General features: G+C 34.2%; 1 protein-coding gene across 1 annotated transcript; it reads right to left on the reverse strand.

The window, feature by feature from the left end:
• Positions 1-328: 328 nt before the first annotated feature.
• On the reverse strand, positions 329-2,745 carry WRKY21 (WRKY DNA-binding protein 21). Its single transcript, XM_007050335.3, has 3 exons — positions 1,811-2,745; positions 1,538-1,663; positions 329-849 (listed from the first exon to the last, which is right to left on the reverse strand). The coding sequence occupies exons 1-3, from the start codon at positions 2,605-2,607 to the stop codon at positions 708-710; spliced, it is 1,065 nt and encodes a 354-aa protein (XP_007050397.3). The 5' UTR covers positions 2,608-2,745; the 3' UTR covers positions 329-707.
• Between the last annotated feature and the right edge of the window lie 8,505 nt (positions 2,746-11,250).

Here is an 11,250-nt window from a genome sequence, read left to right on the forward strand (position 1 = left end):
AAACAAGAAATGGAAAGTGGAAACCGATTGGTTCAACAAACTCAGAACCATACCATAATACATAATTGGATTCTAACTCAGCACTTTCGGACACTGGTCATATATCATTTCAGAGTTTCCAGCTGTATATGCAAATCCTGTTGATTGGAAGGGTTGCAGAATTGTCACTAAAACTAAAATTGTAACCAACGCTTTATACTTGGACAAAATTTCGACAATTTTAGTTTGATTCCAAAGATTTTAACGCGTAGACACGCCCCCATTTATCAGCAAGCAAGCCTCTTGTAGAATAAATTCCAATTAAAGGCGTGTTACAGACAAGAGATACGCAGCCCCACAACCTACAAAACCAACACCACCTTGGGCAGCACTGATGGCATTTCATTCAAATCAAAAGGTTCAACTCCTTTCAAGCATTGATTGCCATGAAAGATGGAAGAGTTCTTACAGTTTAAACCCCAATTCTACAATTTCTTTTGGTCCAGCACTAGGCTTAATGCCGGCTGCCAAATTGTTAAAAAGGCTTGGAAAGCCAACCCTCCGAAGCCTAAAAAAGGAGAAAGAAAAAGAAAAACAAACTGCTCCGATATATCCCATGCTTTAACCATGCAAAATATGTACAGGAGCAAGTCAAGCCAACCATTAAAATGGTAACTGATTGAACATCCAAAGGCTTGAAGCGATCTTACAAAAGTTTCCAGTGAGATCTATGTTGTTGATTGTGAGGGTAACCTTGGGTGGTTATGCTCACCTTCATAGGTAACAATAAGCATGGATGGCTCTTCCAAGCACCTCTCCACATGTTTCCTTGCAGGGCAACCTCTCATGCTGCTACATTTATAATATCCCCTGCACCGGTTTAAAAGAAAAAGCCTCCTAAGTCGATCAATTGAGACAGGATTCCACTAAATGCAAATCAAATTCACAAGCTTCCTTTAAACACTAAAGAAATAAAAGAGTACATGCATCTCTACTTCAACTAATACTAATTAATTCAGCTTTGGCCCTGCTGTGAGGAAAGATTAAAAGAGAATCAAAATCTTAAACACTATGTGAAATGCTTGCTAGAAGAAAGGAAGAGGTTAAGTCCTCTTCATCCTCTCAGCATCATCTAACTTTCACTTCACCATGGGTGGAAATTTTTCAAGGCTTGATAGTTTCCTTCTAATATCACGGGACTAAGGCACTCCTTCAATGCAGTAACAGCATAGTTATGAACTATTACTATCTAATGGAGAGTAGCTGACATCACTTTGGTTTACATAATAAAATGATTGTTTTGCAACAATGTTTCCTAAAAAGAAGGGGGGAAATGTTCTTCTTCTATCAACTTCAAATCTGTAACACTTTCTCCTAATGGAAGTGATAATCAGATAACAGACACTAAGATGATTGAGTTCACAAGTTTCAATTTAAAAATTCCTGTACGCACGTCAATTTGTAAATGTCACAAGCAAACTGGGCAGGGCAAACACCAAATTTCACAAACAATATGTCACACCTAAGTCTGATACATAAAAAAGATGATGACCATTACCTAGGGTGAGGAGAACCCTTGATTGGCTTCTGCCCATATTTCCTCCATGAATAATCATCAGGAGGAATATCAGCAAGCTTGCTACTGATAGCAGGCACCTTGATTGATCTCTTTACTCTATGTTTCCTGCCCACACAGAGCAAGCAATTAAGGAAAAAAGTTTAAAACTAGATCAGTCCCCTTCTCCATAAAAGGAAAAAAAAGCAATTATAAGAATTAATATGAAAAGCATAATTCCATAGAGATACTAAAGAGGGAGAAAGAGAATCTAACCTCTTTTTCGAGCAGTGGCATCTACCACTACTTCCACATTTGACACTCCCATCTTCTCCCCTAGCAGAACACTTCTTCTTCGGTTGGGAACCCTGATCTGAGGATCGAGGCGCCCCAATTAAATGGAAGGCACTCCCACCATCCAAGTTAGCTACACTACCATCTATACTCAAGGAAGAAATGAATGACCTAGTCGATGACCTGGTAGGTGTGCAACTAGAGCTATCAAAATTCAAGTTAATGCCACTATTACGCTTCCTAAACATCATTTCAGCTTGATGTTTCATTTGCTGCTGTTGTTGTTGCTGTTGCTGTTGCTGCTGCTGCTGCTGTTGGAGCTGTAACCTTTGTTGCAGCTGCTGCTGTTGGAGATACAGGTAGTGCCCGGATGGCCCTTGTTGCGCAACTTGAAGAGGGTTTTTCCCATTTGAACTCAGTTCCAAAGATGGGTTTCCTAAATAGAGAGAAGTTTTAGCATGTGAACTCAATTCCTGAACTGAGCTTTCATGGTAACCAAGCTGCAAATTCTTGGATGGATAATCAGTTGCCGTATGGTGTGGATTATCCAAAAGGATGCTCTGAGGAAAAGGTGTTTGTAATTTCCTTAGCTTCCTCACTCGTGCATGTCCCAAACCAGCGTTTAAAAGAGAAACTACTCTTTTGAACCTAAAAACAGCCTCCCCAGTTTCAGCCATTAAATTTCTATAGTGAACCTGATCCTGAGGCTGAGACAAAATACTCAAAACTCTATGGCAGCTCTCTACTGCTGCCTTGTTAGCATCCTCAACCTCCTCCATGGTACTCCCAAACCCAAAAAAAAAAAAAAAACTAATTCCCCAAACCCAAATTACCTAAAGCAAAAAATACCATAGAAACAGCTAAGTTTACTAAAATATTAGATCTTTAAGAAAAAAAGTAGGGCCATCCTCAAAATTCAATTTTCAGATCACCCAAAGACCCAAAAAGGACTCTTTCAACAGAATTTGAACAAAATTTAGCTTAAAAGGCCATTTTTTTTTCCTTTTCTCAAACAGAGAAGGCGAAGAAGATCAGATTTAACAGGGCCTGTAAAAACTGACTAAAACAAAGAAAGAAAGAAAAAGAAAGACAGACAAGGATGAAAGCAGGAACAGCTATTTTATTAGGAGAAAACAAAGGACTAAATACCAAAAACAAAAAACCAGACCTTGTTGGACTTGGTGTTGTCAAACCCTAGATTCTTCTTCCCATGTTTTTCTTGAGATTGAAAGGTGTGAAAGAGAAGACTTTGTTTGTGCCTTTGAGAGAATTCACAAACGGCCATAACAAAACAAAGCTCCCATCTTTTCTTTTCTTCCTATTATACTACTCTACAAATATTATTTTAAAAATATAATCATAAAACAAAATTGTAGAGAGAGAAAGTAGAACAAAGAAATTCAAGAGAGAGAGAGATTTAAATAAATAGAGGGGATGTTGAGCAACAGAAGAGGAGCTGAGGCAATGAAACTGCCGTCTCTGTCACAGATTTGAAGGTGGGTCCCAAGCAAAGACCTTGGTTTATTCTTTTTTCTTCTGCCATTTCTGGCTTTAATTAGTGCCTTTCCTTCCCCCCTCCTTTTTTAATTAAATATTCTTTTTATATGACTAAACATTTCAGCTCCAGTTTTTTACTTCTACCAGAACCAGATGTGCTTTGAAGTTTCTTACTTTGTCTTGTACTGCAAATTGCAGGAGTTGTTGAGAAGCTGGTCAAGAATTGAGACTTTTAGACTTACTTTCCACTTGTTTTTAACTTTTTACTCTACTATTTACCTCAGGTTGTTGTAAATTTTTCCTAAAGTTGCCAGCTGACCTCCTAAAGTTGTTTTATGGTATGGAAACGATGGATACCACCCATCTTCATCGTAAAGAGTCACGCATCCTCCATTTTCTTTTATACCCAATGGCAATGGAAATGAAGACAGAATGATATTTAAAGATTGACCATAAGTCAATTACTTTTTTCTTTCCTATTAAAGGACAACGTTTGAAGATATGTGTATATTATTTTTACGAGTTCAAGGTGGAAGAATGTTAAAAGCTATGCGACCATTCTTCTTTTGAAAATTTAGCTTGGATAAAACAAGTCATAAAAGCAAACAGAAAACAAATGATACATATTCATTGTGCAGCAGACATTTGCCTCTTTCTAAAATGACCCTTACTCATAACCTTTTTTGAATTTGCATAGATTTTGATAGCTTAATTATTACATATAGAATCCCATGAAAAAGTGCTACTCCTACTACTTATTACATATATAGAGGAATGCATACAATGCAAATATCTAATCTTTTTTGGCAGATTTTTGCTTTCTTAAGATAAACCCAATTCTAACTTATTAAGTCAAATTTAGGTCAATGACCCCAAGTGGCTGTTAAAAAGGTTAAGCAAAACGACAACAAAGAAAAATAATAATACTTTTTCAATTCAGTGGAAATAGCAAAACCAACCCACAGTCTCTTTCCCAATTTTTTTTTCAATAAAAATAAAAATATACTAACAAAACAAAGCAAGAGTAACCAGAGGGCCAAAAGTCTGTAAACTATTTGGTTGTTTTTTACTTTGCTTCGAGACTTTATTTTATTTTATTTCTCCTTTCTTCCTCTTGTTATCAAAATGTCCGCCTCCTAAGTGGGGCCCAGACAGGTACTCGGGAGCCGCATCCTAAATAGCCGTTGTTGGACTCACCCAATCGAGTCTCTCCACGTGTGTACGTTCTCGCCCCTAAAGTCTGGCACGTAACCCAACGTGGTGGTGGTGCTGCCTTTGACCGCCAAACGCTCTCGGCGGACTGCTAACTTGCGCCACGAGAACAGTAGCACCGCGGAGGTCGGTGACTGACAGGCGCGTGGGTCCCGCTGCCGTTGACTTCCCATTCTGCTCCGTCCCCGTGGGCTTCTTTAATTACGCTAGGGGGCCTGGGGTAATCGTGTACTTTTAACATTTATTTAAGGCTTTATTAATGGGGAAGAATTTCCACTCCAAGATTTCGGATTGGGCCTGAAAGCGGGGCACCCCATCCTGTATATTTAAATTACTATTATGCCCTTTAGAAATGCGTTTGTTTAAATGCTGATTATTATTTATGGAGGATTTGCTATGATAGCAACAATGTGGTCATTTCCTTTTCAGCAAAACTATAATTGACTTAATTAAAGGAATATTGTATATAATATAAAATTATTGAGCCCAATATTTGAATGTATTAATAAAATTAATTAACCAATTTTACAATTAAAATTGGACAATATATGCAAATTGTAGTAGTTTGTTTGAAAAGGAAAAAACGACTAGCAGAATGAAGAATGTAGGGCAGAAAACGATGGCAGTAACTGTATACCAATTACTGTCAGGGTTTATTTTACCTCAGGGTAGAAAACATAATAAAAGGCACGATGTAGACATATAGTTTCAACATTTCATGCATTTCAAAGTGCATAATCATCTTAACCCTTGAAATTCAGAGCCCCTAAATTTCTTGTGTCTTTCCAACATCGAAATGACTGCTGCTATGAAGGTGGAGAATGTGATCTTGTTTTTACTATTTCTGATTCATGATATATTGTTCTTATTTCACATGGTTTAAATGAAAAAAAAACATAGATAATTATATAATTATAACTTGTGCTATATATATATATATAATTACATTATTTGTAGGTATGTCTCTATTTTTTTTATGGTTTATCCTCAATCATGTGGCTTGAAAACTAAGTAGGTGCTATAAAAGCATGAAGAGAAGTACAAAATCCTGGAAATTGTGTTCATGAACCAAATGTTGGACTGGAAAACTAATGCCATTATCCAGTGAACTCGACCAATTGAATCGTCAACATAATGAGTGGAATAAGATACAGCTGCCATTTGTTAATCTTTATGGCGGAGAGAAGAAGGAGAAGAAGAAAATACGTTTCAACGTATTAAAGTCTCATTGATAACGACGGATGATACTCAAAACGGGGCCAATATGTTTGAAAAGTTATTCTATCCAAACCTGACCTATTTTCCATCACAATTGCTGCCTGATTTTCGACAAATGCTATTGCGAGGAACCAAGGTGTTGTTTATCCCCTTTTGACTTTTGAGGACTTCCCTCGATTCTTAAATTCTCCATACCTAACATCCATGGAAATTGGTACATTGTTTTAACAATATGTTTTGGGAATCCTAAACAATGTTGCATTCACAAATTATATAGTTTTGCATTGCAATCTAATGTTATAAATCCTCCAATAGGCCTCATTGTCTATTTACTCTTAACTCAATAGTTTAATTTCATTGTGTCAAAACGGGGTAAATACATTCTTTTTATATGCTATTGATTAGAAAACGTATAAACTAAAAAAGATTTCCACTGATGTAAATAGATTTTTTTTATTTTTATTTTGAGAACTTATTCGAAATTTTAATAATATTGTTTATGCATACGAAATAAATTGTCACTATGCATCATTTTCTTTTAGCTAGGAGTAAGTCCAAAGGTATACCATCTGTACATAATAAACTTTCCTTTCCTAATCATATGAAGTTAATTGCGTGTTGTTCTTTTTTCCTAGATTCTATGAAATTAACTGCAGTTTTCTATTCTTCAATCTAAACATGAAAAAAAAAAAAAAAGACAGAAATTGATTATCTTTATTTTCTCTTTAAGTTTTTTTTCAACTTAAATAGTAGAAAGAAATCCCTAAATTATAATTAGTTTTTCAACTAAGCTTTCACATTTTATTGTACCTAAACAAGCTTTTAAACTTTGATCTGTACCCAAAACAATTTTTTAATTTTAATGAAAAATTAATTATTATCAGATAAAATGTTAATTAATATTAACTGAATACTTAAAGAAGTTTCTGAATTATATTAAGAAATTTAATTTAAACTCTATTCTTTTATTGCATTTAAATAAATTATTAAATTTTTATTTCGTATCAAATAAGTCTCTTTCATTAATTGTTGACTAACTCCCATCGGTCAAAGGTATAATCACTAATTTTTATGCTACATCATCTAGCACATGACATTGACGTCAATACCACGTGATAAAAGACGTGGTATTAAAAATTACTGACTTGAAATTGGGTTTTTTCCTTTCTAAATGTCTAAAAATTATTGGTTAGGTATTTAAAACAAATAATAAAAAAAACTAATTATTTCAAACTGATTACTATTGTTTCTTAACTTATTATTATCCATCTTTCATAACGAAAAAACCTAATCTAACCCTTCTAGTTTGATTGAAGCCCTTGTTGCTCAATTGAAAGTTGATGTAGAGAAATTCGAAAATACCTAAAAACATAAAGACTAAAGGTAGGACACACAACGTTTATAATACTGAAACTAGCAAAGACACACGGTATTGATCCACAATAAAAGAAAGTCAAATCCTCTCTTTTCTTCCTTAGAATCTGTAAGAAAATCTGATATTTTTCTCTTCCCTAGAATATATAAGGGAAAGCTAATGGTGTTATATTTTATTTACTAACAATAATAAATTCTCTTTCCACATCTTTTTACAGATTTTGAAAATTCAAGATTACTCAAAGAACGATTTTTAAAAGAGAAATAAACATTACAGACAGAGAGAGGACATTCTAATTATAAGGTATGTTGGGTTTAGGGAATGTTAAAGAAAGTGAAGGTTTCTTCTAGGAATGATTGCTTCAATTAAGAAAATGGTAATAAGTTAAGAAACAATGATGATCAGCTTGAAACAATTAGGTTTTTTTTTTTAATTTTTTTTTAAATCCATAATCAATAATTTTTTACATTTAAATGAGTAAAACGGAAAAAATCTAATTCTTAATCAGTAATTTTTTATGCCACATCATTTACTACGTCACATTGATGTCATCAAGATGACACATCAAAATGCCACGTGGAAGATGACGTGTCATCAAAAATTACTAATTGTACAATTGACTAATGGAACTTAGTTAACGGTTAGTGTGAGAGGCTTATTTGATTCAAAATAAAAATTTAAAAACTCATTTGAATACAATAAAAAAATAGGAACTAAATTGACTTTCTTAGTATAATTCGAGAACTTATTTGTGTATTTAGCCATTAATATTTTATGCTCAAATGACATATGATGCATACCCATGAGGTAGCTAACATGGTAGAATCCAAAACTTATAACTCAAAATTTGACAAAATATAATTGTAGATTTATTGGAATCTACCGAGATTCTTCTTTTGTTTCCTAATTCTTTGCTATTTTGAAAACTAGCGAGATTTGCTCTTCTGTTTCCTTTGATTAGCAACAATTACTAGGACTGTATGTATTATAAGAACCTCTCATATTAAGTAAAAGTAAGTGATTAAGCTAACTTTTTCATGGTATTAAGGCAGAAGTACTAGGGTCTACTTTCTTCTTATCACTATAGCCCAAGAAAAGAGCAATGACTCTGCATCTATAAATACCCAAATCATCAATCAAAACACCCACCAAAACACATATGATTTTCTATCTTCATATACACTACATCCATCTGATAACCCAGGCATAACCTTGGTTTCGTGCCTTCTCAAAGAAGAAAATTATACAACATGTCGTAAAGCCAGGAAAAATGCATTTTTGGCCAAATATAAATTTGGTTTTGTGGATGGAATCCTCATTCGCCCTACACCTAATTCACCAGATGCGGCAACCTGCATAAAAAGTAATTCCATGGTTATCTCATAGATTTTCAATTCTCTTCATCCATCTCTTCATGATAGTGTGGCATATTTCAATATTGTTAGAGAGATGTGGATCGACTTGGAAGAGCTTTTTTCTAAAAAGAATGCACCCTATGTACATAAATTGAAAATGGATATTGTGAACACACAGTAAAAAGATTTATCAATGGTTGTTTATTACACAAAGTTGAAAGGATTTTGGGATGAGTATAACACTTATTCCCAAATCCCATCGTGTACATGTGGAGTTGCCAAAGATCTTGTGGCTGAAAAAGAGAAAGAAAAAGTTCAACAATTCTTGATGGGATTACATGAAAAATATGGTGTAGTGCGATCGTAAACTTTTAACACGGATCTGTTACCTTCCTTAACGCGAGTATATGTGCTTGTCACATAAGAAGAACGACAGCAACAGGTTGTTGCGTCGAGAGGAACAATTACTGTAGAAAGTGTTGTGTTTGTTGTCTCTAAAAATAATACTAAATCTGCTAGTTCTCGTGTTATGCCTGGAATCCGAGATACCTCAAAGTTGTATTGTGACTATTCCAAAAAAAAATATGTTTTGAATTACATGAATATCCAGACTAGTGGGAGAAAGACAAATCTAAATCAGTTCATGGGAAATCAGCAAAAAATACAAAAACCATGGAGACAACAAAGAATTCTACTAGGTCGCCAATCAATGGTCTCTCCAAGGAATAGTACACACAACTCATATCATTGCTTAATCTTAAGAAAACCCATAGCATAAATCCTGTGGCTAATTTTGCCGTAAAGCTATTGCTTTGTCTAATGACAAAATTGAATGGATTCTTGATTCAGGTGCTTTAAATCACATGAATTGCCAAAAGAGTATCATGACCAACGAAAGAAACATTCCATTTGATTCTCATGTAAAAATTCCAAATGGTTCTTTTGTTTCAGCTAAGTCATATGGAGATGTGATTTTTAATCCTCTTATTAAACTAAGCCATGTTCTTTATATACTTTCCTTTGCTTGCAATCTTATTTCCCTAAGTAAATTAACCAAAACCTTGAACTGTGCAGCTCATTTTGTGCTTTACAGAACCTAGCAACAAGGAAGCTGATTGGCATGGGTGAACTTAGAGATGGTCTTTATTATTTTCAAAAAATCACCATTCATGTGGCTTTAGCAACCTCTACCTATGACACAGGGTTTGTCTTATGGCATCAACGACTTGGTCATTTGTCTTTTGATAAATTATCTCTAATTGATAACTTAAATCTTCAATTTGTGACAACCATGAATAAATGCTATGTGCTTGCCATTGAGCCAAACAAGCTCATCAGTTGTTTCCTACCAGTTTTATTAAAACTCAAGATGCTTTTAAATTAATTCATTGTGATGTTTGGGGTACATATAATACTTTTTCATTATCAAGTGCCCATTATTTCTAAAGCATTGTTGATGATTTTACTAGGACTACATGGGTTTATTTGATGAAGAACAAAACTGAGGTCTATTTTTTATTAACATCTTTCATTGCCATGGTACACAGACAATTTGGTTGCCCTATGAAACAAATGTGTAGTGATAATGGGGCTGAATTCACCAATCATCAATTCCAACAATTCTGTAAACAAAATGGGATTCTTAGTCAATTTTCTTGTGTCTCCACACCTTAACAAAATGGGGTAGTAAAGCGTAAACATAGGCATCTTCTTGAAGTGGCTAGAGCCTTGAGATTTCAAGCAGGTTTACCCATTAAATTTTGAGGAGAATGTATCTTGACAACAACATATTTAATTAACTATGCTCCCACTCCACTTTTATTTGGAAAGAGCCAGTATGAGATTTTATTTTTTCAAAAATTTGATTACTTACATCTTTGTGTCCTTGGATGTCTTTATTATGCCTTTGTCATTCTTAGGTTTAAAGATAAATTTCATGAGTGTGTTACCGTTTGCATCTTTATTGGTTATCCTTATGGTAAAAGGGGATATAAAGTCTATGTCAAGACCCGAAACTCCCCATCGGGTCCGTGATAACCGCCGTAAAGCCTCGACAAATATTCTTCATTCCGAATGTCGATTGAAACCTCGCAAGGCTCTCGTATCAGCTTTCGTACTTCCTCGGTGAGCAATAGTTATCAAATATCGTAATTCGAAGGATTACGAGTCATTTTCAAATCAGAACATAACATATTGTTTTCTAACTCACAATGGCATTTTCGTCATTTTTCGTCAAAATTCTCAAAACTTGTTAAAAATGTAGTAGGTAAGCAGAAAATATATATTTAGTGATTTAAAAACAAATTAAGTATCTAAAACGTTCATTTGAAGTGAAAATTTGACCATTTGAATATAATAAAAATATTCAATAAAATAAACTATTTTCTAGTAAAATAATTTTTATAAAGCTATCGGTAAATAATTCTTATAGCGTAAAAGTTAATTATATTCATATATACTATAAAGCAAATAACCAAAGCATAAATTACTTTTATAGCGACACGTGGGCCCACATCTAACCAAAATGCATCGGAAGTTGAAAACCTACAGCTTTTGCTGATTCAAGTCCAAATGAAGGTCCTTGTCAAAGTCAGTTAACTATGGAATTCCCCGAGCCTGAAATGTGAGGAAATGAGGGTGGTGAGATTATAAAATCCTAGTGAGTAAACAGACACCATCTAAACTATCTAAAGATGAGTAAATGGAGACGAATTAAAATATTTTTTTTCAATATATGTTTCATAACATGAATATTCAGTTTACTC

The sequence above is a fragment of the Theobroma cacao genome, chromosome 1 (genome assembly GCF_053813885.1).
Source record: "Theobroma cacao isolate CCN51 chromosome 1, ASM5381388v1, whole genome shotgun sequence".
In the NCBI taxonomy this organism is placed as follows: domain Eukaryota; kingdom Viridiplantae; phylum Streptophyta; class Magnoliopsida; order Malvales; family Malvaceae; genus Theobroma; species Theobroma cacao.

Coding starts and splice junctions, on each gene's coding strand:
- WRKY21 (XM_007050335.3), bottom strand. CDS start 2,607: ATGGAGGAGGTTGAGGATGCTAACAAGGCAGCAGTAGAGAGCTGCCAT. Junction 1,664..1,810: donor TGCCACTGCTCGAAAAAGAG/GTTAGATTCTCT, acceptor CTGTGTGGGCAG/GAAACATAGAGTAAAGAGAT. Junction 850..1,537: donor AAGGGTTCTCCTCACCCTAG/GTAATGGTCATC, acceptor AAACCGGTGCAG/GGGATATTATAAATGTAGCA.